Consider the following 26,590-nt stretch of genomic DNA (forward strand, 5'->3'; position numbering starts at 1 on the left):
GGGACACCCTGGTTCTCTTCGCAGTGTTTTCCTTCTGGCTCCTCTGAAGGTCGGGATCACTTTCTTTTATGACAAGTTGAAGTGTCCTGGTGATGAACATATTTTGTGCCAGATACTTACTATTACTTCTCTTTCCTCTTAAAATGACTTACACTCTGTTACTTTTGGTAACAATCTGTGTCAGGATTTTGTAGTCAAAGAGTTCCTGGAAAGGCTGTCATTGAAGGATTAAATGGCATTTCCTTGGCTCTTAAAAAGTCAAATAGGCCGGGTGCTGTGGCTCACGCTTGTAATCGCAGCACTTTGGGAGGCCGAGGCAGTTGGATCTCCTGGGGTCAGGAGTTTGAGACCAGCCTGACCAACATGGAAAAACACATATCTACTAAAAATACAAAATTAACCAGGTGTGGTGGCACGTGCCTGTAATCCCAGCTACTTTGGGAGGCTGAGGCAGGAGAATCGCTTGAACCTGGGAGGTGGAGGTTGCAGTGAGCCAAGATTGTGCCACTGCACTATAGCCAGGGTGACAAAGTAAGACTCTGTCTCAAAAACAAAAAACAAACAAAACCCCAGAAATGAACAGTTTTTACCAGGCCACATGATGTCTCAGATTATGAAACCACATTTGCTGATTCTGGCAGCATGTTCCTTCTTCAGAACCTTCCTGACTTTGGCTTGTAAGTTGAGCTGGTTGAAACGTCTTGAAAAGCAGTACGTGCAGTTTTGTCACGAGAGAATTTCTGGGTGGGCGGGACAGCTTGAGGTGGGTGTTCCCATGTAGAAGTGGGGGCTGAAGCTATGTGGTGAGATGAGCTCTTTGCTTGGGACAGGGTTGTAAGGGTCTGGGCAAGACGCACAGAAGAAATAACATGTGAGTAGAAAGCAGCCCTGTTTTAAAATAGTGCCCTGGAGACTTGCATTGGGAAGAGGACCAAGAAGAGTGTGAGGCAGTGAGATGCCCAGCACCAGGGCGGGAGAGGCGAGTTCCAGTGACTTGTGGGCACCTCAGGAGCGGGGATGACCCGAGAGACACAGGGAGCTTGGAACCACCCTTCTGCATTCAGACATCACTTTCTGCCGTCTTTGCACGCTTTTTCCTGAAACATTGTTGGCAGAGGGGAACTTGTATCTTCTGTTCAGTTGATTCTTGATTTTAAACATTTGTTGCCTTTTGGAGCCAGCATTTACCTGGTGATTGGAGTGTGGGAATGGTTGGGGGTATCAAGGCTTCTGCAGGCTGGGAAGGTGGCAGGAGCACAGGGTACAGGGGTGGGCTGAGGGGCTGGTAGGTGCTGCAGGATTTTAGGAGGGGTGCTGTGCCCACAGCTGCCGTGTGTCCCCAAGTCCTGACTTCACTGCTAGGTTCTTTCTGCCCCGTGTAGCTCCCTTAGCCCCGCCACCCCATACCTCAGGAAACTCCAGGTCCAGCGGCAGACCTCCTGCTGGGTGCGTTCGTAGAAACAGCCCTTCTAGCTGGGGGTTTGGGTCAGATCCTGATTCTGCTCTCCTTTGTTTTCCACTTTCATTTTTTTTTTTTTTTTTTGAGACGGAGTCTCGCTCTGTCTCCCGGGCTGGAGTGCAGTGGCCGGATCTCAGCTCACTGCAAGCTCCGCCTCCCAGGTTCACGCCATTCTCCTGCCTCAGCCTCCCGAGTAGCTGGGACTACAGGCGCCCGCCACTTCGCCCGGCTAGATTTTTGTATTTTTTAGTAGAGACGGGGTTTCACCGTGTTAGCCAGGATGGTCTCGATCTCCTGACCTCGTGATCCACCCGTCTCGGCCTCCCAAAGTGCTGGGATTACAGGCTTGAGCCACCGCGCCCGGCCTCCACTTTCATTTTTTAAAACCAGAACATTTATTGCATAACTAATCGCTGACATTCTTAAGATGAACTGGAGGCTGCAACAGCTGCCCTCTTGGGTTTAGGTGTTGTTCCTTCACGGAATCCGTGCCTGAATCTGCGGTATACAATTTTTAGGCGCCTCATTCGACCAGTTCTGGTGATATTTCGTCTTTTAGCCTTGGCACTCCAGTTATACTTTCTCTTGCGCTTGGCAGGGTAGCCACATTTGCCACAGGTCGACTTCTGAAGGTGGTAGGCCTTAGAGCCACAGCGGCGGCACAACGTGTGCGTCTTATTGCGACGCTTTCCAAACGATGACGTTCCCTTCGTCATCTCGCTTCTGCAGCCGAGGCCAGAGAGCTGTTTTCCACTTTTAAATTTTTTATATTTATTTTTGTTTTTAAAATTTAGAGACAGGGTCTCACTATGTTGCCCAGGATGGTCTTGAACTCTGTGGCTCAAGTGATCCTCCCCCGTCAGCCTCCCAGAGTGCTGGGATTTATAGGTGTGAGCCACTGGGCCCAGCCCTTCCCACCTTTTCTTTTCTTTTTTTTTTTTTTTTTTGAGGCGGAGTCTCGCTCTGTCGCCCGGACTGGAGTGCAATGGCCAGATCTCAGCTCACTGCAAGCTCCGCCTCCCGGGTTTACGCCATTCTCCTGCCTCAGCCTCCCGAGTAGCTGGGACTACAGGTGCCCGCCACCTCGCCCGGCTAGTTTTTGTATTTTTAGTAGAGACGGGGTTTCACCGTGTTAGCCAGGATGGTCTCGATCTCCTGACCTCGTGATCCGCCCGTCTCGGCCTCCCAAAGTGCTGGGATTACAGGCTTGAGCCACCGCGCCCGGCCCCCACCTTTTCAAATTGCAGCCCTGTCAAGAGCCTGGAGTCTTCGTCTTTGACTGAAATTCAGACTCCGAGTTGTGATTGTTTTGCATTCATCTCTGTGCTTGACTTCAAGACACTTCCATTTACCTTTCTTCTCAGCCACCCTCTAAGCTTTGGTGTCTGTCTGCGGGTTTGCTTAAAAGTATAGAGACTAGGCCGGGTGTGGTGGCTCAAGCCTGTAATCCCAGCACTTTGGGAGGCCGAGGTGGGCAGATACTGAGGTCAAGAGATTGAGACCATCCTGGCTAACACGGTGAAACCCCGTCTCGACTGAAAATACAAAGAAAATTAGCCAGGTGTAGTGGCGGGTGAGTAGCTAGTCCCCGCTGCTCGGGAGGCTGAGGCAGGAGAATGGCGTAAACCTGGGAGGTGGAGCTTGCAGTGAGTGGAGATCGCACCACTGCACTCCAACCTGGGCAACAGAGTGAGACTCCATCTCAAAAAAAAAAAGTAAATAAATAAAAAGTGTAGAGACCAACAGCCAACATGGGTTGCCTGGCTTTTGTTTTGCGTTGTGGGGTGTTCTTCTTACCTTTAAAATCCCTCTGATGGCAACACAAGGGTGTAATGCGGATTATTTAGCGTATGTAAAGAACTTTGAGCTCCTTGGGGCAGGCGGCACTGTGTTAGGATTTGTGTTTTGCTTTTTCTGTGGACTGCCTTCATGTTTCGTGTAACGTAGCTTAAATAGTAAGTACGTCTTTCTTTTTTTTTTGTTTTTTGTTTTTTGTTTTTTGAGACCGAGTCTCACTGTCGCCCGGGCTGGAGTGCAGTGGCCGGATCTCAGCTCACTGCAAGCTTGAGCCACCGCGCCCGGCCTCTTTTTTTTTTTTTTTTGGAGACAGAATGTCGTTCTCTCACCCAGGCTGGAGTGCAGTGACATGATCTTGGCTAACTGCAGCCTCTGTCTCCTGGGTTCAAGCAATTCTCCAGCCTCAGCCTCCGGAGTAGCTGGGATTACAGGAGTGCACCACCACGGCTGGCTAATTTTTGTGTTATTAGTAGAGATGGAGTTTCACCATGTTGGCCAGGCTAGTCTTGAACTCCTGACCTCAAGTGATCTACCTGCCTTGGTCTCCCAAAGTGCTGGGATTATAGGCGTGAACCACTGTGCCTGGTCTTTTTTTTTTTTTTTTTTTGAGACGGAGTCGCGCTGTGTCACCCAGGCTAGAGTGCAGTGGCACGATCTTGGCTCACTACAACTTCCACCTCCTGGGTTCAAGCAGTTCTCCTGGCTCAGCCTCCCTAGTAGGTGGGATTACAGGCATGCACCACCATGCCCAGCTAATTTTTGTATTTGGGTAGAGATGGGGTTTCACCATGTTGGCCAGCCTGTTCTTGAACTCCTGACCTCAAGCAATCCACCTGCCTCGGCGTCCCAAAGTGCTGGGATTACAGGCGTGAGCTGCTGCACCTGGCCTAAGTTTTGTATTTTTTTTTTTTTTTTTGAGAAGGAGTCTCACTCTGTCTCCCAGGCTGAAGTGCAGTGGCATGATCTTGGCTCACTGAAACCTTCATCTCCTGGGTTCAAGTGATTCTCCTGCCTCAGCCTCCTGAGTAGCTGGGATTACAGGTGTATGCCACCATGCCGGCTAATTTTTGTATTAGGTAGAGATGGGGGTTTCACCATTTTGGCCAGGCTGTTCTCAAACTCCTGACCTCAAGCAATCCACCCACCTCGGCCTCTCAAAGTTCTGGGATTACAGGCATGAGCCACTGTGCCCGTCCAGTTTTGTATTTTTAGTAGAGACGGGGTTTCGCCATGTTGGCCAGTCTGGTCTCCCAAAGTGCTGGGAATTACAGGTGTGAGCCACCGCGCCTGGCCTGTTCTTTTTTTTTTTTTTTTAAAAAGAGATAAGGTCTTGCTGTCACCCAGGCTGGAGTGCAGTGGTGTGATCATAGCTCACTGCAGCCTCTACTTCCTGGACTCAAGCAGTCCTCCCACCTCAGCCTCTTGAGTGACTGGGACTATAGGATGTGCCACCTCGCCTGGCTAATATTTTAAATAAATAAATTAGTTATTTATTGACAGGGTCTCATTCCCATTGCCCAGGCTGGAGTGCAGTGGTGCGATCATAGCTTACTTCAGCCTTGACTTCCTGGGCTCAGGTGACCCTCTTGCCTCAGCTTCTTGAGTGGCTGGGACCACACACCTGGCTAATTTTTAAAAAACTTTTTTGTAGAAATAAGGTCTTGCTTTGTAGCCCAGGCTGATAACGAACTCCTAGGCTTGAGCGGTCCACCTGCCTCAGCCTCCCAAAGTGCTAGAATTACAGGTGTGAGCCACCATGCCTGGCTGGTTTATTATTAGATGCCTGACATTGTGAATTTCACCTTCTAGGAGCAGAATATTTTTGTGTTTCTTGTGATGTTCTTGGGCTTGGTTCTGGGATGAAACTGAGTTCCTAACAGTGTGATTCCTGCAAGGCTGCACCACCGCAGTCTGTAGTCTGGGGCTAGTTTTGCCTCACTCTGGGCAGTGTCTTCTCTGAATGCTTCTTGAGGCCGTTGTTTGATGTGGTTTTTCCTCCGGCTGCTGGGCCGTGTGCTCCAGCAGGGGTTCTTCTCTCCTCTTTCCTGAGACTCTTCGCTCTGCTCAAGGGAGTTTCTCTTATTTGTATTTAATGTATTTATATTTATTTATTTATTTGTTGAGATGGAGTCTCTGTTGCCCAAGCTGGAGTGCAGTGGTGTGATCTCAGCTCACTGCAGCCTCTGCCTCTGGGTTCAAGTGATTCTCCTGCCTCAGCCTCCCAAGTAGCTGGGATTACAGGCGCCCACCACTACGCCTGCCTACTTTTTGGATCTTTAGTAGAGACGGGGTTTCACTATGTTGGCCAGGCTGGTCTCGAACTCCCGACTTTAGGTGATCCGCCCGCCTCGGCCTCCCAGAGTGCTGGGACTACAGGTGTGCGCCACCACGCCCGGCCTGTTGTTATTTACCATTGACCACAGCGCAACACCATTGTCAGTCTCCAGAAAGAGGCCTTCAGGGCAGTGAGCGCATGTCAGATCTCTGTCATCTTCTCAAAGCACACTTCGAATGGTACCTTTTAAAAGTTCACTTTTGGGGCCAGGCAAGGTGGTTTGTGCCTGTAATTCCAGCACTTTGGGAGGCTGAGGTGGGAGGATCTCTTGAGCCCAGGAGGTTGAGGCTGCAGTGAGCCATGTTTGCACCATTGTGCAGCCTGGGCAACAGGATGAGACGACCTTGTCTCAAAACAACACCAGCAAATTCACATTGGCTTACGGTTGGGCAAAACCATCTAACACAAACCGTGTGTATAAAAGAGTATTGAATGTCTCATGTATGTTGTACTGAAAGTGGAAAACAAGGTGATCATATGGGTACTTAACGTACGATTTCTACCAAATGCGTATTGCTTTCCTGCCATTGTAAAGTCAAAAAATCATTGCACCATCACAAATTGGAGACTGACTGTACTTATTTACAGATAAGGAAACTGACATAGAGAGGTTGTAAGTTAGCCTAAGTCACGGAGCTCCCGAGAGGCAGAGCCGGAGTTTGAACTGCATCCGTTTGCCCGAGATGCCTGCCCGCCACCTTTCTGCCTCTGTTTGCCTTGAGCACCAGGCAGCCAGGTTATGCTTCTGCCTGGAGGGAGCAGTCTCATTTAAAACCAAGAAACAAACGCATGTGTGTTGGTCTGTCTTTCCTGTGACTTCTCTGTGCCCCTTTGTATTTGAGGAGTCACTGGGGCGTTACTTTATGATGGTGACAGATGCTCTGTTGGGGCCTCTCACCTGGGTCGCCTGTGTGCTGGCTGGTGCCGCACGGGAAGGCCGGCCTTTCCTTACGGATGCTGCCTTGGCTGCACCGACCCTCCCTGTGGCTTCTCCTGTTGCCTGAAGTCCCCACCAAACCCCTCTACAATACTGAGGTTTTAAAGCTTTTCAACTTATTCTTAATCCCGTTAACCCCTTGTAGTTTATTTTCTTGTGAGATGGGTCTCCATCATTCCTCACATAGATTACCAGATATGTTCCAGAACATTTATGAGGTAATGCTTTTTTCTCCTTGCGCTGCAATGTGACTGTATTCTCAAATGTTTGTGTGTTTTTGCAAGCTCCTTTGCTTCTAGTCTGCTCCATGAAAATGTTGATATGTTTATTTTTAGTTAATAGGAAGTAACTGGGCAGGTCTTCCCAATAGCATTCATTTTTTTGTGATTTTTTCTTGTCTAGGCTTGTCCTTACTTAAATGTTTTAAAAGATTAAAAAGGTTAAAGAATATAGTTTAAGGCCAGGCGCGGTGGCTCACACCTGTAATCCTAGCACTTTGGGAGGCGGAGGTGGACGGATCACAAGGTCGGGAGTTTGAGACCAGCCTGGCCAATATGGTGAAACCCTGTCTCTACTAAAAATACAAAAATTCCCCGAGTGTGGTGGTGGGTACCTGTAGTCCCAGCTACTCGGGAGAATCGCTGGAACCCGGGAGGTGGAGGTTGCAGTGAGCCAAGATCACACCATTGCACTCCAGCCTGGCAGCAGAGCGAGACTCTGTCTCAAAGAAAAAAAAAAAAAAAAAAGAATATAGTTTAAGAAGTTAATTATAAAACATTGTCCCTGCCTTGCCCACATTTCTTTCTTTCTTTTTTTTTTTTTGAGATGGAGTCTCGCTCTGTTGCCCAGGCTGGAGTGCAGTGGTGCAATCGCTGCTCACTGCAAGCTCCACCTCCTGGGTTCATGCCATTCTCCTGCCTCAGCCTCCTGAGAACCTGGGACTACAGGCACCCGCCACCATGCCTGGCTAATTTTTTTTTGTATTTTTAGTAGAGATGGGGTTTTACTGTGTTTACCGGGATGATCTCGATCTCCTGACCTCGTGATCCGCCCGCCTTGGCATCCCAAAGTGTTGGGATTACAGGCGTGAGCCACCGCGCCCAGCCGCCTTGCCCACATTTCTAAACCCGAGTCAATTATTTTCATTTTATAGCTCTTTATTCTTAAAAATTTACTTTAAAAATGATTGCTTGTTAAGTCTAAATTACGTGTTCCTACTATTTATGGGGGTTCTTTCCCCCATTTAGTCATTACTTACTGACTTTTTTTGAGACGGAGTTTTGCTCTTGTCACCCAGGCTGGGGTGCAGTGGTGGGATCTCGGGTCACTGCAACCTCTGCCTCTTAGGTTCAAGTGATTCTCCTGCCTCAGCCTCCTGAGTAGCTGGGCTTACAGGCACCTGCCACCACTCCTGGCTACTTTTTTGTATTTTTAGTAGAGACGGGGTTTCACCGTGTTGACCAGGCTGGTCTTGAACCCCTGACCTCAAGCGATCTGCCTGCCTCGGCCTCCCAAAGTGCTGGGATTGCGGGCATGAGCCACTGTGCCTGGCCTATTTATTGATGCCTTACTATAGAAGATGAGTCTTTTAACTCTTACTCAAGTTTCTCTTCTCCTGTACTCCTATATGTGTAATATTTTACTTGATTGATGTCTGAAAATACTGTTCTCAGCCGAGAATACCAGTTCAACTTTTGGTTCAATTTTTAATTTTTTAAAGAGTTAACCATTGCCTTTTGTTTTGCTTACCTTTTTTTTTTTTTTTGAGACAGAATCTCGTTCTGTCACCCAGGCTGGAGTGCAGTGGCGCGATCGCAGCTCACTGTAACGTCTGCCTCCTGGGTCCAAGCGATTCTCCTGCCTCAGCCTCCTGAGTAACTGGAACTACAGGCGTGTGCCACCTGCCCAGCTAATTTTTGTGTTTTTTTGTAGAGATGGGGTTTTGCCATGTTGACCAGGCTGGTCTTGAACTCCTGACCTTAAGTGATCCTCCCGCCTTGGCTTCCCAACGTGCTGGGGATTATAGCTGTGAGACACTGCGCTGGCCAGTGTCTGAAATTCTAAGACGATGTGCCCAAGTGTGGCATTTGGTGGCCTTATTCAGTCTAGAAACTCATGTCTTTTGGGCTAGTAGAAAATATTCTTGTTATATTTCTTTGCTAACCTCTTCTGTTTCATTTCACTTTCTCTTTTTTCAGTATTTCTCTGTGATAGTTAAAATTATACCTCTTAGTGAAGATTTTCCTGCCTTTCTGTCTCTCGTGTTCTGTTTTCACAACTCTCAAGTTTGTCTTGTAGCCCTTCTTTTGCATTTTTAATTTCTGCTGTCACTTTTATAGCTTGAGAGCTTTCTTATGACCCAAGTGCCCCTTTTTTGGTGGCATCTGTTTCTTCAAGCTGTGTTTTATCTCATCTGTGTAAAGGTGTTTCCTTTGGCATTTCCTTCTGTGCATTGTCTCATTGCTTTGAATACCTTTTGTGTAGGTTTATTTAGTCTCTGGCCCATGCTGTGAGGTTCTGAGCTCTCACTTTGTGCTTGGTGGCCGGTGGCTGTCCACCCACGTTTACTGGTACCTGCTCACCTGAAGGGCTTTGGCAGCAGCCTTCGCTGCAGGGTGAGGTCTGAGGGGGAGCCTGAATGCTAGTTCAGTTCTTCCAGAGGACTCACTACTCTCTTCTCTTGCTTGGTGAGCAGGTGGCTGTTGTGAGTCTGGCTGCCATTGTTCTGGGATGGGGTATCTCACCCTCGGGGAGCCTGTCACTGCGCTGTGCTACTCTCACGGGGCCCCTTGCTCCACACTTAGTGGGGCTCAGAGCTTCTGTGTTCTCACTTTTCCAGCTTGTCTTTTGCTGAGATGGGGGCCGAGGGGCCTGCCTGGCCACAGGGTCTCATGGAAGGCATCTGCTGCTCACTGTACAGACTTGAGGCCCATCCTCCTGGCGTTGGTCTCCTGAGGTTCCTTTCATTCCCAAGCCTTTTCGGGGTCTCTGTTGGAGACGGTTTGCTTCTTACTTGTCTTCCCTCCTGCAGGTAGCTGGAGTGCAGCTTGCTGTCCGTGGCTGAGGCAGTTACTGCTTGACCATTGCTTGACGGTGTCCAGGATTGTGATGATTCTGTTGTCCTTGGTGACTGACTGTCTCCACACATGTCCCTGCCCCCATTTATGACTCGCGATGTACTCTTGGTTTATCGCTGCCTGAGAGAAGGCCTTGGGAAGGAATAATTTGACTTCATGTAATTTTTATTTTTTCTAGAGATGGGGTCTTCCTATGTTGCCCAGGCTGGTCCTGAACTCCTGGCCTCAAGTGATTCTCTTGCCTCAGCCTCCCAAAGTGCTGGGGTTACAGGCATGAGTCACTGCATCTGGCCACTTTCTTACTCTTTTTTTTTTTTTTTGAGATGGAGTCTCACTCTGTTGCCCAGGCTGGAGTGCAGTGGCGTGATTTTGGCTCACTGCAACCTCTGCCTCCCGGGTTCAAGCAATTCTCCCACCTCAGTCTCCCGAGTAGCTGGGACTACAGGCGTGTACCACCACGCCCGGCTAAGTTTTGTATTTTTAGTGGACATGGGGTTTTGCCATGTGGCTAGGCTGGTGTTGAACTCCTGACTTCAAGTGATCTGCCCACCTTGGCCTCCCAAAGTGTTGGGATTACAGGCATGAGCCACCATGCCTGGACTCTCATGCTTACTGAAGTAGTAATACCTGGCTTTTAATCAAATTTGGGCAGGTGGTTCTGAGAGCTTGTGTGGCATGTATTTCTAAGTGGAATTTTAAATAGAATTTAAAATTCTATTCATTTAAATAGAATGGTGACTCAGCATTTATTCCTTATCTGAAGTAAGCAAGTAGGAAGGACCTTGTTCCCTGTTCAAGGGAGTGAACGGTGCAGTATATTCTTTGCAAACCTACATATGGGATTAGTCTGTAGTGCTCTGAAACCCAGAAATCAAAGGAAAAGCGTGGGGCCTTTGACCGACTGACCTTTGTTTATTGCTAGTAATAGAATATAGTAAATGGAAATTTCTCTCAGTAGTTTAGTCAGTAGACTGTGTCGTTTCTCTCAGTAGTTTAGTCTGTAGATTCCGTCGTTTCTCTCGGTAGTTTAGTCTGTAGATTCCGTCGTTTCTCTCGGTAGTTTAGTCTGTAGATTCCGTCGTTTCTCTCGGTTGTTTAGTCTGTAGATTCCGTCGTTTCTCTCGGTAGTTTAGTCTGTAGATTCCGTCGTTTCTCCCGGTAGTTTAGTCTGTAGATTCCGTCGTTTCTCCCGGTAGTTTAGTCTGTAGATTCCGTCGTTTCTCCCGGTAGTTTAGTCGTAGATTCCGTCGTTTCTCCTGGTAGTTTAGTCTGTAGATTCCGTCGTTTCTCTCGGTAGTTTAGTCTGTAGATTCCGTCGTTTCTCTCGGTTGTTTAGTCTGTAGATTCCGTCGTTTCTCCCGGTAGTTTAGTCTGTAGATTCCGTCGTTTCTCCCGTTGTTTAGTCTGTAGATTCCGTCGTTTCTCCCGGTAGTTAGTCTGTAGATTCCGTCGTTTCTCCCGTAGTTTAGTCTGTAGATTCCGTCGTTTCTCCCGGTAGTTTAGTCTGTAGATTCCGTCGTTTCTCCCGGTAGTTTAGTCTGTAGATTCCGTCGTTTCTCCCGGTAGTTTAGTCTGTAGATTCCGTCGTTTCTCCCGGTAGTTTAGTCTGTAGATTCCGTCGTTTCTCCCGGTAGTTTAGTCTGTAGATTCCGTCGTTTCTCTCGGTTGTTTAGTTTGTAGATTCCGTCGTTTCTCTCGGTTGTTTAGTCTGTAGGTTCCGTCGTTTCTCTCAGTAGTTTAATTGGTAGATTCTGTCGTTTCTCTCGGTAGTTTAGTCGTAGAATCTGTCATTGGTAATGATGGGCCAGTCCAGTGGAGTTTGAATACTTGACTTTTGCAAGAGATTTGTTTAAACCCTGAACTGAAATGTTTTTTCTTTTTTTTTTTTTTTTTTTTTTTGTTGAGACGGAGTCTTGCTCTGTCGCCCAGGCTGGAGTGCAGTGGCCGGATCTCAGCTCACTGCAAGCTCCGCCTCCCGGGTTTACGCCATTCTCCTGCCTCAGCCTCCCGAGTAGCTGGGACTACAGGCGCCCGCCACCTCGCCCGGCTAGTTTTTTGTATTTTTAGTAGAGACGGGGTTTCACTGTGTTCGCCAGGATGGTCTCGATCTCCTGACCTCGTGATCCGCCCGTCTCGGCCTCCCAAAGTGCTGGGATTACAGGCTTGAGCCACCGCGCCCGGCCTGAAATGTTTTTTCTCATGTGTTTTTTGATGGCTTTAAAAAATAATTTCAGCCTTTATTTTAGATTCCGGGGTACATGTGCAGGTTTATTATGTGGTCATATTGTGTGACGCCGAGGCAGTTTATCATGGTGATGATAAAAGGAGACTCCCTTAGGTTGGGTGTTCCTGAAAGACCTCTCTGTGGAAGAGACATTTCAGCTGGGTCCTGAAGCTGCCTGGGACCAGCCTTGTCCCAGCCTGGAGGGGAGAAGGGCTTGAGGTGGTGGAGATCTTGTTGTATTTCAGGACCTGAGAGGCTGTACCGTCGGAACTCAGTGAGCAAGGAGAAGAGCTGGTATAAGCCGGATTGCTGGGGGAGGCCAGGACGTGCTGGGCCTTGAAGGCTGTGGCGTGAGTCTGATTTCATCCTAGGTGCCTTGTAGGAAGCTGCCAAAGGAAAGTGAGTGAGTGACAGGTCTGATGTAATTATATGAGACTATTACGCTGTAGCAGGACAAGCCACAGACAAAACCCCTCAGACACCCAGTTAAAGAAGGAAGGGCTTTATTCAGCCGGCAGCTTTGGCAAGGCTCATGTCTTCCAACAACCGAGCTCCCTGAGTGAGCAATTCCTGTCCCTTTTAAGGGCTCACAACTTTAAGGGGGTGCGTGTGAGAGGGTCGTGATCGATTGCGTAAGCAGGGGGTACGTGACTAGGGGCTGCATGCACCGGTAATTAGAACGGAACAGAACAGGATAGGGATTTTCACAGTGCTTTTCTATACAATGTCTGTAATCTATAGATAACATAACCGATTAGGTTGGGGTGGATCTTTAACTACCAGGCCCAGGGTGTGGCACTGGGCTGTGTGCTCGTGGATTTCATTTCTGCCTTTTAGTTTTTACTTCTTCTTTGGAAGCAGAAATTGGGTATAAGACAGTATGAGGGGTGATCTCCTCCCTTGATGCCAGCTTCTTTGTGGAAAGTAGGTTGGAGGTGAGGAGTGGAAGGTGAAAGCTGCGAGAGTCCCGACTGGAGATGCAGGTGGCAACTGAAACGACCAGAATAGAGCACTTGTTTGGAGGAAAAGCGGACAGGTCGACAGTCAGGATGGATGTGATGGGGCCCTGAAGCAGAGGATGCTGAAGAGATTGACATGGCATCTCTGGTGATCCCGTTGCTCAGGAAATGCTAGTTGTTTTCCAGCTCTATTGCTCAGAAGCTCTTGGGACAGTTTTTGGTGCATTATGAGTACTCAGATCTGGTGCTATTATTGGGTACCTGCTGTCTGCAGGGCATTTATTCTTACCAAGTATTTATTGAGTGCCTGCTACAATGCCAGGCACTTCCCAGGATTCTGGGAATGTGGCAGGGAGTAAAACAACTCCATGTTCACATGGAGCTTACATTCCAGTGGATAGAGATCGAGAAGAAAAACAGAGTTTAGTGGGATGTTAGGAGATAATAAACACAACAGAGAAATTATAAGGAGGGAAGATGGTCGGGTAAATGAGGCTACAGGTGTTCAGTTTTAAGTAGAATGATCAGGGCTGGCCCTGCTGTGAAGGCAGCAGTTGAGCAAGGACCCGGAACTAGTGAGGCAGTGGACAGGTAGAAGTCAGTGGGGAGGACGTCTTGGCAGAGGGAGGAGTAGTAAGTGCAGAGGCCTTTGTTGGGGAGGATGACAGCTGCACGGAAGAAACAGCAGGAGGCCCATGTGGCTTTAGGACAGCAATCCTGGGCGGAAAGGCAGTAGTAAGGGGTTAGGTTAGGAGAGAATGGAGGTGGGGGACAGGTGGAGTAGGGCCTTTCATAGAGCTTTATAAAGATCATGGCTCTTACTAGAATGCTAAACACTGGCTGTCCTTGAGTAGCTCAGGCCTTTGTAATGCAGAATGGTAAATGGTGTGAGGGGTGAACAGCTTAGGAGAGGTCAGGCGTGGAATGCAGGGGTGATGCTTGGCTCTGGTCTTGCTAGGCTGACGGGATGTGGGGGATGGTTTGGAAAAGGTGGGCAGTACCGTGTGCCACACTGCAGAGATGCAGGAGCAGCAGCAGGACACGTGCAATACACTGAGGGGGATTCCTAGCATGGGTAGGGCCTAGTGGGGCATGGGAATGTGGCTGGAGACCAAGGTGGGAGAGGCAGGCCAAAACCAGATGGTAGGGACCTCCTGTCTAGGATGTGGGCTGTTTAAGTATTTTAAGCAGGGGAATGACACTCAATTTTTAAAAATTTTTTTGAGATGGAATCTCTCCCTTGTCACCCAGGCTGGAGTGCAGTGGTATTGATCTCAGCTCCCTGCAACCTCTACCTCCTGGGTTCAAGTGATTCTCCTGCCTCAGCCTCCCAAGGAGCTGGTATTATAGGCGTCCACCACCACACCCGGCTAATTTTTGTATTTTTAGTAGAAATGGGGTTTCACCATGTTGGGCAGGCTGGTCTTGAACGCCTGACCTCAAGTAATCTGCCTGCCTCGGCCTCCCAAAGTGCTGGGATTACAGACATGAGCCAATGCACCCAGCCTCAATTTCTGTTTTGCTAGTGGAATAGTCATTTTGAGGCCAGGCACGGTGGCTCAGGCCTGTAATCCCAGCACTTCGGGAGGCCAAAGCTGGAGAATCACTTGAGTTCAGGAGTTCAAGACCAGTGTGGGCAGCTTAGTGAGACCTTATCTCTGCAGAAAATTAGAAAAGAAAAGGAAAAGAATGGTCATTTTGGATATAGAGGATGGGTTTTAATGAGGCTTAGAGGCAGGAAAGCCAGTTAGGAAAAGATCAATTGCTTTGGTCCAGAGGAGGTGGTGAGGATCTGGAGTGGAAAGGTAGGAGTGACATGTGGAGGTTTAGAAAACAGAATCGACAGAGGCATGTGTGCTAAACACTCTTTATTCGTGATAGCTTTGAGTCTGCATCAGAAATGCCACTTAGCCAGAATGGTGGAGTGAGGCCTCTGTAATCCAGTCCTTCATAAAAGCAGTGAAAGCACTGGCAAAAATGGTCAAAATCAACTGTAGGAACTCAAAATTAACCAAAGGTTGCGACACTCTTAGGAGCATTTATCTGTGAACAACTGTGGAACCTCTAACTCAACCTCCTTCCATTCTCCTCTCCCCAGCTCCGTCGTAACCATGGAAACCAGCTGCCTTATTACCATGGTAGCTGGGAAAGCCAGCAGCCTAGCAGCCAGTGGAGGGGACACATGAAGGCTGGAGCTCCTCAGCAAGTCCCGGCTGCAGAGCATGTCACTCTCGGACATGTCCCATTTACTGAGCTTGCCATCATATGAGCTAGCTGAGTGGGAAAATCCTGTTTCTGAAAGAGACTGTCAGTTGAGAATTCTGTGTCCAGCAAAACTGTCCTTTGAAAATAGAGAAATTGGCTGGGCACGGTGGCTCACGCCTGTAATCCCAGCACTTTGGGAGACCAAGGTGGGTAGATCATCTGAGGTCGAGAGTTCGGGACCAGCCTGGCCAACATGGTGAAACCCTGTCTCTACTAAAAATGCAAAAATTAGCCGGGCATGATGGCGCACGCCTGTAATTCCAGCTACTCAGGAGGCTGAGTCACAAGAATTGCTTGAACCTGGGAGGTGGAGGTTGCAATGAGCCAAGATTGTGCCACTGCACTACTCCAGCCTGGGCGAACAGAGCGAGATCCTGTCACAAAAAAAAAAAAGAAAAAGAAATTAAGATAGTTCCAGGTAAACAAAATAAACAGAGGACAACCTCCCTTATATATATAAGTGGGCAGATCACTTTAGGTTGGAAGTTTGAGACCAGCCTGGTCAACATGGCAAAACCCCATCTCTACTAAAAATACAATAATTAGTTGGGTGCGGTGGCGTACTTGGAGATAGGCCAGATGTGGTGGCTCATGTCACCTGTAATCCCAGCACTTTGGGAGGCCGAGGTGGGCAGATCACTTGAGGTTGAGAGTTCGAGACCAGCCTGGTCAACATGGCAAAACCCCATCTCTACTAAAAATAAAAAAATTAGTCAGGCCTAGAGGTGTGCCCTTAGGGCCCCAGTTACGTGGGAGACTGAGACAGGAGGATTGTTTACCCTGGGAGTTTGAGGCCGCAATGAACTATGATCACGCCACTGCATTCCATCCTGGGTGACAAAGCAAGACGTTGTCTCTTAAAAAAAAACTTGGAGATAAATGTAAATAAAAACACAGCATTCCAAAAATTAGACACTGCAGTGATAGTGTCTATCACTATCACTGGGGCTTGGGGGAAATTTATAACTGTAAATACCTACATTAAAAAAGACAGATCTGAAATCATTAACCTACTGTTTCACCTTAAGCCTCCAGGAAAAGCAAGAATAAAACCGAAAGCAAGGAGAAGGAAGAACATAACAAAGATGAGAGCAAAGATGGTTTATTTGAAAAGATCATCAAAATTGACAAACTTAGTGAGACTGATTGAGATAAAAAGAAGACTCAGATTGCTAAAAGCAGGAATGAAAGAGGAGATTATTATTCACCTTACAGAAATAAAAATGATTGTAAGATAATTCCATGAATAATTGTGTGACAAAATATTAGATAACTTAGTTGAAGTGGACAAATTCCTAGAAAGTTGTGACTGAAGCTAACTCAAGAAGAAATAGAAAATCTGGATAGTTGCTCACTTTGGCAGCACGTATGCTAAAATTGGAACTACAGAGATTAGCATGGCCCCTGTGTGAGAATGACACACAGATTTGTGAAGCATTCCATAAAAGAAAACCCAAATAGACTTATAATAAGTAGTTAGATTGAATTAATAATTTGTCACGGCTGGGCGCAGTGGCTCATGCCTGTAATCCCAGCACTTTGGGAGGCCGAGTCACTCGGATCACTTGAGGTCAAGAGTTCTAGACCAGCCTGGCCAATTTGGTAAAGCCCCATCTCTACTAAAAATACAAAAATTACCTGGGCATGGTGGTGCACGCTTGTAATCCCAGCTACTTGGGAGGCTGAGGCAGGAGAATCTCTTGAACCCAGGAGGTGGAGATTGCAGTGAGCTGAGACCGCACCATTGTGTTCAAGCCTGGGCAACAAGAGTGAAACTCCATCTTAGAAGAAAACCCAAAAACCAAAAAACAAAAAAAATCTTGTCACAACAATAAGCTCTGGGACAGGTGGCTTCTCTAGAAAAATCCCACTTATTGAGCTTGTCATTACTTGAGTTCTACCAAACACTTAAATAATTAATACCAGCCCTAGCTGGGCGCGGTGGCTCATGCCTGTAATCCCAGCACTTTGGGAGGCCGAGATGGGTGATCATTTGAGGTCAGGAGTTCAAGACCAGCCTGGCCAACATGGTGAAACCCCATCTCTACTAAAAATACAAAAATTAGCTGAGTGTGGTGGTGCGCCTGTAGTCCCAGCCACTCTGGAGGCTGAGGCAGGAGAATCACTTGAAACCGAGAGGTGGAGGTTGCAGTGAGCCAAGATTGCGTCACTGCACTCCAGCCTGGGCGATGGAGTGAGACTCTATCTCAAGAAAAGAATTAATACCAGTCCTTTACAAACTCTTTGGAAAAATAGGAGGGAATACTTAACCCATTCCATAAGGCCAGTGTTATGCTGAGATCCAAACTAGACAAAGACATGACAAGAAAGGAAAATTACAGGCTATTGTCATGAATATAGAAACAAGAATCTTCAACCAAATGCTAGCCAGTTGAATCCAGCAACAACATATAAAAAGGATTATACAGGCCAGGCGTGGTGGCTCACACCTGTAATCCCAGCACTTTGGGAGGCCGAGGCAGGTGGATCATGAGGTCGGGAGGTGGAGACCAGCCTGGCCAACATGGTGAAACCCCGTCTCTACTAAAAATAGAAAAATTAGCTGGGCATGGTGGCATGTGCCTGTAGTCCCAGCTACTCGAGAGGCTGAGTCAGGAGAAGCGCTTAACTCGGGAGGTGGAGGTTGCAGTGAGCTGAGATGATGCCACTGTACTCCAGCCTGGGTAACAGAGCGAGACTCTGTCTCAAAAAAAGAAAAAAAGGATTATATACCAGATTCAAGTGAGAATTGTCCCAGGAATGCAAGGTTGGTTTAACATCTGAAAGTCAGTCAATGTAATACTTACATTAATAAAAAAATACCTGATCATCTCCATAGATGCAAAAAACAGGATTGGAGGATTAAAACTTAATACACAAATGGTTAAGACAGTAAGGTACTAGTATAAGGACAGATACATAGATACTGAGATAACATTGAGAGTGCAGAAGTAAACCTTTACATTTTTGGTGAATTGATTTTCAGCAGGAGTGCCAAGACAATTCAGTGGTGGGGGAAAAGAATAATCTTTTAAACAAATGGTGCTGGGATGATGGATCTACATGTAAAAGTATGTAAATGGACTCCTACCTTACACTATGCACAAGAAATAACTCCAAATGGATCATAAACCCAACTGTAAGAGCTATGAGACTTCTACCAAAAAAAAATAGTAAGTTTTTGTGACTTTGGATTTTTTTTTTTTAGGTGGAGTCTTGCTCTGTTGCCAGGCTGGAGTGCAGTGGCGTGATCTTGGTTCACTGCAACCTCCGCCTCCCAGGTTCATGCGATTCTCCTGCCTCAACCTCCTGAGTAGCTGGGGCCACAGGCCTGCACCACCATACCTAGCTAATTTTTGTGTTTTTTGTAGAGATGGGGTTTCGCCATGTTGGCCAAACCCCATTTGCTTGCCTCGGCTTCCCAAAGTGCTGGGATTACAGGCATGAGCCACTGTACCCGGTCTGGAATAGGATTTCCTAGGTGACAACAGATGTGCACATGACCAAAAAAAAAAGTTGATTTGGACTTAATAACGTGTGCTACAAAATACTATTGAGAAGGTGAAATGGCAACCTGAGAATGAGAAAATATTTGAAAACCATGCACCTGATAAAGGGCTTATTATCTAGAATATATAAAGAACTTCATGATAAGACAACTAAATTAAAAAATTGATGAAGTGTTAGGGGCCGTGGGTGCGGTGGCCACACCTGGAATCCCAGCATTTTGGGAGGCTGAGGTAGGTGGATCACCTGAGGTCAGGTGTTCAAGACCAGCCTAGCCAACGTGATGAAACCCCGTCTCTACTAAAATACAAAAATTAACTGGGTGTGGTGGCACCTGTAATCTCAGCTTCTTGGGAGGCTGAGGCACAAGAATCACTTCAACCTAGGAAGTGGATGTTGCAGTGAGCTGAAGTCATGTCACTGCACTCCAGCCTGGGCAACAGAGTGAGACTGCATCTCAAAAGAAAAAAAAAATTGATGAAGTATTAAAATATACATTTCTTCCAAATTGATTTACGAATGTTCAGTAAGCATATAAAAGCCATCAGAAAAATGCAAATCAAAATCACAATGAGATACTGCATCACACTTACCCAGATGGCTGTAAGAAAGAAGGTGAGGCCAGGCGCTCACAGCTGTCATCCCAGCACTTTGGGAGGCCAAGGTGGGTGGATCACCTGAGCTCAGGAGTTTGAGACCAGCCTGACCAATATGGTGAAACCTCATCTCTACTAAAAGTACAAAAATTAGCTGGGCGTGGTGGCAGGCACCTGGAATTCCAGCTACTTGGGAGGCTGAGGCAGGAGAATTGATTGAACCCGGGAGATGGAGGTTGCAGTGAGCTGAGATCGTGCCACTGCACTCCAGCTTGGGCAACAGAGGGAGACTCCATCTAAAAAACAAAACAAAACAAAACAAAAAAAAAAGATGGACAATAACAAGTGTCATCGAGGTTATGGAGAAATTGGAACACTCATTCTTGTCTGGTGGTGATGTAGAATGGAGCTGCCCTTGGAAAACATCTTGTCAGGTGCCTGGAATTCCTATGACCAGGAATTGTATTCTTAGATATGTACCCAAGAAACATAAAAACATATGTTGATAGAAAAACTGGAACATGAAACGTTCATAGCGATGTTATTCATGATAGCCAAAAAAGCGCAAGCCATCCAAAAATCCATCAAGTGATGAATTGATAACGAAATATGGTATAGCCACACAATGGAAATTTACTAAGCATTAAAAAGTAATGAAATAGTAATTAATACTACCTTGAAAACGATGCTAAGTGACACAAACCAGTCACAGAAGCCCACGTATTATTCCATTTATATGAAATGTTTAAAAGATGTAAATACATAGAAATTGGTAAAAAGTCCACTGCTACTTGCTAGGGTCTGGGAAGGGGTGATTGGTGAGTGAGTGGCTGACTCCCCTTGTGGGGAGGTGAAAATTTTCTGAAGTTAGATTGATGGACAACTCTGTGACTGTACAAAAAGCCATTGAATTACATGCTTTAAATGAGTGAATTGTATGATATGTGAATTATTTCCCAATAAAACTGTCAAAAAAAGATATGCTTGTTAACATTTGTCAGAGCCACACATGCATTTACCTCTGTGGCTTTGTAGCAGAACAGTTGTTAGTACTCTTTGAACCCTTTTATTCCGGTTTGCTTCTCTGAGGGTTTCTGTACTGAGTCTCGTCCCTTCTGTGCGTGAATAAAGAGAATGAGCCGGGTGTGGTGGCTCATGCCTGTAATCCCAGCACTTTGGGAGGCCGAGGTGGGTGGATCATGAGGTCAGGAGTTCAAGACCAGCCTGATCAACATGGCGAAACCCTGTCTCTACTAAAAATATGAAAGTTAGCTAGGCGGGTGGCCGGTGGCTGTAATCCCAGCTACTTGGGAGGCTGAGGCAGGAGAGTTACTTGAACCTGGGAGGTGGAGGTTGCAGTGAGCCAAGATTGCGCCACTGCACTCCAGCCTGGGCGACAGAGCAAGACTCTGTCTCAAAAAAAAAAAAAGAGAGAACTTGTGAGGTTATCCTTGGTGATGGGCACAGTAGCTTCTCGTGACTGGACCAGTGCTTTGCTTCTTATCTCACACTTCTCATGCAGCTCTTTCATTGATGGTACTCCTATTTGAAGAAGAGAAACTGAGGCAGATTGTGGTTAAGTTGATAGCCCAGAGTCACGTAGCTAGTCAAACATGGAGTGACATTCCAGTCTAGGCCCGATTTCAGAGTTTGCTTGGCTGACTGCTGTGCTAACCACCGTAATAGTGATGTTAGCAATTACAGCTTCCTTCAAAAATTCTTGGGCTTGGTCAGTTTTGGACTTTTGGGTTACTCAGTGGAATCACTTTATTCTTTTGAGGCAGAGTCTCACCTGATTGCCTAGGCTGGAGTACAGTGATGCTATCCTGGCTGGCTCACTGGAGCGTTGACTTCCTACGCTCTGGTGATCCCCCCACCTCAGCCTCCCTAGTAGCTGGGACTACAGGTATGCACCACCACACCTGTCTAATTTTTAAAAAAAATTATTTGTAGAGACCGGGTCTCCCTATGTTGCCTAGGCTGGTCTTGAGTTCCTGGGCTCAAACAGCCCTCCCACTTCGGCCTCCCAAGGTGCCGGAATTAGGCGTGAGCCACTGTGCCCAGTCTGAAATCAGTTTATATACAGACTAAAACTCTGTAGACCAAGTTTTGTTGCCCATTGCAAGGACATAAGATTTTGGTAGTTTGGTATTTTATAATAATCTGTTATAGGCTCCTTTACTATTTGTTTTGGAACTTGGGCTGTTCCCAGAATACTGATCCTCTCTGTTGATTAGTTCAGCCCGTAAACAAGAAATCATTAACCAGCGTGCTGTTCCTGAAGAATGACCAGGGACAATAATTCTACAAATTCGAGAGCTTTTTTCCAAGCCTGCCCATGTGGAGCGTGTTCCTTGCTACCTCATAGAGTGCAAATTGTAACCTGCTTTTGCTGGTAGCTATGGCATGTTCAGGTTACTCATTAGCCACCAGAATTCCTAAGTCCACTGTGAAAATTCCCTGGTGTAAGTACAGTACCCTTAGTGCTGATGGGCTGGCTGCTGTTCAGACAGGCACAGTGCAGGATGGCTACGGCCAGCGTCTCTTTAACGAAGATCAGACTCTGTGTGTGGCTGGGCTTATTGCAGACAGGGACAGTGCAGGATGGCCACGGCCAGCGTCTCTTTTTTTTTTTTTTTTTTTTTGAGACAGGGTCCTGCTCTGTTGCCCAGGCTGGAGTGCAGTGGCACCATCTTGGCTCACTGCAAGCTCCAACTCCTGAGTTCATGCCATTCTCCTGCCTCAGCCTCCTGAGCAGCTGGGATTATAGGCACCCGCCACCACGCCTGGCTAATTTTTTTTGGTATTTTTAGTAGAGACGGGGTTTCACCGTGTTAGCCAGGATGGTCTCGATCTCCTGACCTCGTGATCCACCTGCCTCTGCCTCCCAAAGTGCTGGGATTTCAGGTGTGAGCCACTGTGCCTGGCCCGGCCAGTGTCTCTTTAACAAAGATCAGACTCTGCGTGTGGCTGGGCTTGTTGCTGTGGGTCAGTTACTCTTGCTCATGGCTTACCCTTTCAGAATTCAGCTCCTCCCCTTCTCCTCAAGCTAATTTATCTAAAAAGGTAAGAGTTTTTGCTCGATCTGTTCCTGGCAAGGTGGGGTGGCTGAAGTCCTCCTGTGAAGCCCTCTGCCTTATGGAGATCAGTGCAGTGTCCGTGGCACGAATTGGCGCCTGGCCAGTAACAGGAACACGCTCTGCTCCTTTACAGGAGAGTCCCTGATAGACCCTGGAGTCTCAGATTGTTACCTGCGTCCATCACAACTGCAGGGGTGCCACACTGATCATGCAGCTTCTACTAGAGCATTTTTGGTAAATTTCGGACATGGTGGTTGACTTGAATGTGTCAGTCTTGCCTGCATGTCATCATCCGTGATCCCAGCCATGGTCGTGCTGGATTGTGTTTCTTGTTTTTGAGACAGGCTCTCTCTCTGTTGCCCAGTCGCCCAGGCTGGGGTGCAGTGGTGTCATCTCGGCTCACTGCAACCTCTGCCTCCCGGGTTCAGGCGATTCTTCCACTTCAGCTTCCCCGGTAGCTGGGATTACAGGCGCACGCCACCATGCCCGGCTAATTTTTGTGTTTTTAGTAGAGATGGGATTTCACCATGTTGCCCAGGCTGGTCTCGAACTCCTGACTTCAAGTGATCCACCTGCCTCAGCCTCCCAAAGTGCTGGGATTATAGGCGTGAGCCACTGCGCCTGGCTTGATTGCTTTTTTTTTTTTTTTTTTTTTTTTTGAGATGGAGTCTCGCTCTGTCGCCCAGGCTGGAGTGCAGTGGCCAGATTGCGGCTCACTGCAAGCTCCGCCTCCCGGGTTCACGCCATTCTCCTGCCTTAGCCTCCCCAGTAGCTGGGACTACAGGCGCCTGCCACCACGCCCGGCTAGTTTTTTTGTGTTTTTTAGTAGAGACAGGATTTCACCGTGTTAGCCAGGATGGTCTCGATCTCCTGACCTCGTGATTCACCCGTCTCGGCCTCCCAAAGTGCTGGGATTACAGGCATGAGCCACTGCGCCCGGCCCTGATTGCTTATTATTATTATTATTATTATTTTTTTTTTTTGAGACGGAGTCTGGCTCTGTCTCCCAGGCTGGAGTGCAGTGGCCGGATCTCAGCTCACTGCAAGCTCCGCCTCCCGGGTTTACACCATTCTCCTGCCTCAGCCTCCGGAGTAGCTGGGACTACAGGCGCCCGTCACCTCGCCCGGCTAGCTTTTTGTATTTTTAGTAGAGACGGGGTTTCACCGTGTTAGTCAGGATGGTCTCGATCTCCTGACCTCGTGATCCGCCCGTCTCGGCCTCCCAAAGTGCTGGGATTACAGGCTTGAGCCACCGCGCCCGGCCCTGATTGCTTATTTTTATGTGAAATTAGTTTTCCTGAACTGTCAGAGGAGACATGGTCTGGGTGGCTTTTCTACTGTTGAGAGCCCTCCTCTGTTGTCTTCACACAGTGGCCTGCCTGGCAGCTGCAGTTAGAAGTCCCTGGCTGCGTCCTGCCTCCGTCCGCACGCTGTCACTGCACCTCCTCTTTTCCCTGCTTTTGCGTCGTCTCTGCTCAGTAGGGGCGCTGGGCCAGGTCACTCCAGCCCTGGTTCTTGCATCACGCTCAACCCTGTGTGGACACGGGCTGCTTGGGCTCTCCTGTCCTCAGGTCTGGCCGAGACGCTTTTTTTTTTTTTTTTTTGAGACAGAGTCTCACTCTGTTGCCCAGGCTGGAGTGCATTGGTGCGATCTCGGCTCACTGCAACCCCCGACTCCTGGTGTGTTCAAGCAATTCTCCTGCCTCAGCTTCCCAAGTAGCTGGGATTACAGACGCGTGCCACCAGGCCTAATTTTTGTATTTTTAGTAGAGATGGGGTTTCACCATGCTGGCCAGGCTGGTCTTGAACTCCCGACCTCAGGTGATTTGCCCACCCCAGCTTCCCAAAGTGCAGCCTCCCAAAGTACAGGCATGAGCCACTGTGCCCGGCCTGTCTACTTTCTCCTGCACAGACATGATGCCGTGAGGTTGTGCGGCCCTTGGTGGCTTTCTTTTTGAGGGAGCTGGAGCTCAGAGGCACAACAGAGTGAGTCAGAGGCTGGGCTTGGATTCCTGCCTCGCGTGCTGGCCCCCAAGTTCACTCTTGTCACCACCCTCCATGCTTTTCCTCAGGGGCTGGCCTGCCCTCATTTTAAAGTGTGTGTGTATGTGTGTTATGTATGTATATTTGTGTTTCTGCGTGTGTGTGTACATGTGTGTATGTGTGTATGTGTATTTGTGTTTATATGTATGTACGTATGTGTGTATGTTGTATTTGTGTTTGTGTGTATAAGTAGTATTTGTGTTTGTGTACATGTGTGTATTTTTGAGTATCTGTATTTGTGTTTGTAAATGTGTGTATATGTATATTTGTGTGTGGTGTGTACATTTGTGTACTTGTGTTTATTTTGTGTGTTTGTGCATGAATTTGTGTGTATATATGTGTATTTGTGTTTGTATAAATGTGTATTCATGTGTGTTTGTACATGTGTGTATCTGGTGTGTACATGTATTTATGTGTATTTGTGTATTTGAGTGTGTATTTGTGTATGTGTATTTGTATGTGTGTACTTGTGTATGTGTGTGAATGTGTGTATTTTTGTATGTGTTTATGTATTTGTGTGTGTATTTGTGTATGTGTGTGTATTTGGTGTGTATGTGTATTTGTGTATGTATTTGGTGTGTATGTGTGTGTTTGTGTATGTGTGTGTATTTGTGTGTGTATTTGGTGTGTACGTGTGTATGTGTATTTGTGTATGTGTGTATTGTGTATGTGTGTGTGTGTATGTGTATTTGGTGTGTATGTGTGTGTATGGGTGTGTGTGTGCATTTGTGTGTGTGTGCATTTGTGTGTGTGGTGTATACGTGTGTGTATGTGTATTTGTGTGTATTTGTGTATGTGTGTATTTGTGTATGTGTGTGTATTTGTGTGTGTATTTGGTGTGTGCGTGTGTATGTATTTGTGTGTGTGTATTTGTGTATGTGTGTATTTGGTGTGTACGTGTGTGTGTTTGTGTGTGTCTTTGTGTGTGTGTATTTGGTGTGTACGTGTGTGTGTGTGTGTGTGTGTGTGTTTGGTGTGTACGTGTGTGTGTGTTTGTGTATGTGTGTGTGTTGAAAATTGGGCAATTAAAGCTGTGGATGAGAAGCTGTGTCTTGTCTGTGTTTTTGTTCCACAGAGGAGAGGGGTTTAACGGCTTGTTTCTCCTGGCGGTTGCCTCTATAACTCTAAATTATGTGCTCTTAGTTTTAGTTTGTGGTTTCACAACCTTACATAAAATCTGTAGATTCCGCTTAGGAAAGTTGATGTAGCTCATGTAGTATTATTTTCTCTGTCTCCTGCCCCCAGGTTTTTATTATTTCTGCTTTGGATCTGAGCTCTGTTGATTCTGGACAACATGAGCTCCCCGTCAGAGTGGCTTCTTTCCCTGGTGCTTGGGCGGGTAAAGTGGAGGCACATGACAGGGAGAGAGCACAGGTCCCCGGCTGCAGACTTAGTAGCACAGATCTGTGTACACCTTTGTGAGAAGCACACATGTACACCACACATGTACACACACTGAGTGGCGCACACACGTGCACACAGTGGCATGCACACGTGAGGCACACGCACACTGGCACACTGCACCCATTGCAGAGTGCTTCACCCATGCGCAGTCCCAGCTGTGTGAAGCTGCCTGCAGGCTTTGTGTGGCAGAAGCTCCCAAGACACTGTTTTCATGACTTTCAGCCAAGTTCAAAAAACCTGCCATCCCGGGGGACATCAGGCTGCCAGCATCCTCCTGTGCCTGCTGCCCTGCTTTCTTGCGGAGCCGTCCGCTGGTCAGCCATCATACAGAGAGGAGTGGGGATGCTGAGACTCTGGGCAGCCTGCCCAGGGGTCACTGCCGTGAGCAGCTTTCAGGGCTGGGAAGAGATGGGGACAGGAGGTTTGAGTGTGTCTGTGTCTTGTTGAAGGTCCTCTGAGGGCAGAAGCTGGTGGGGGAGCCACCACATAGGCACTTGATTTTCCTGTTCTGACCACCTGTCCATCTGGAGTTTTCTAGGGCAGGACTGGCTCAAAGGAGTGTTTGTTCAATTCAGGAAACATTCAGCCTTATTTGTTAGCAAATGTGTGGTAAAAGACAAACGATGTTCTGGAGGAGGGAGCTTGTCTTGTGGGGGAGGCAAGATCAGTTTTGGAAGCAGCAGTGGTTGAGTTAGGCCCCGTGACTGCGTAGGGCAGGGATGAACTCCTTGTCCTCTGATCTGTGCGCACCAGGCCTGGCGGGGCCGCTTGTGCCGTGTTCTGATATGGATGGGTTGCTGCAGAGGCCTTTTACTTCAGCCAGAGATCCTTAAACCAAAGACTCAGTTGAGAAGGTTTTTTAAATAGTCAAATTTGTTGTTGTTTTAAAAAAGTGACTTAGAGCCAG

At 47.5% G+C, this 26,590-nt stretch overlaps 2 protein-coding genes and 1 non-coding gene across 6 annotated transcripts in view; 2 read left to right on the top strand and 1 right to left on the bottom strand.

Moving 5' to 3' along the window:
* Window positions 1-26,590, top strand: part of AP2A2 (adaptor related protein complex 2 subunit alpha 2) — a 102,721-nt gene that overhangs the window by 21,580 nt on the left and 54,551 nt on the right. The gene's annotated exons all lie outside the window — the stretch shown is intronic.
* LOC117079861 (60S ribosomal protein L37-like) lies at window positions 1,835-13,257 on the bottom strand. Its single transcript, XM_033204070.1, has 3 exons — window positions 13,244-13,257; window positions 7,935-7,936; window positions 1,835-2,202 (listed from the first exon to the last, which is right to left on the bottom strand). Exon 3 carries the CDS (start codon window positions 2,173-2,175, stop codon window positions 1,882-1,884), a length of 294 nt encoding a protein of 97 aa, XP_033059961.1. The 5' UTR covers window positions 2,176-2,202; window positions 7,935-7,936; window positions 13,244-13,257; the 3' UTR covers window positions 1,835-1,881.
* LOC117081831 lies at window positions 16,401-16,502 on the top strand. Its single transcript, XR_004436310.1, has one exon. It is a non-coding gene; the product is annotated as a U6 spliceosomal RNA (small nuclear RNA).

Source organism: Trachypithecus francoisi, unplaced genomic scaffold, assembly GCF_009764315.1.
Source record: "Trachypithecus francoisi isolate TF-2019V2 unplaced genomic scaffold, Tfra_2.0 Lachesis_group8, whole genome shotgun sequence".
Lineage (NCBI taxonomy): Eukaryota > Metazoa > Chordata > Mammalia > Primates > Cercopithecidae > Trachypithecus > Trachypithecus francoisi.

Excerpts from the sequence above, each read along its gene's own strand:
- LOC117079861 (XM_033204070.1), bottom strand. The coding sequence starts at position 2,175 with ATGACGAAGGGAACGTCATCGTTTGGAAAGCGTCGCAATAAGACGCAC.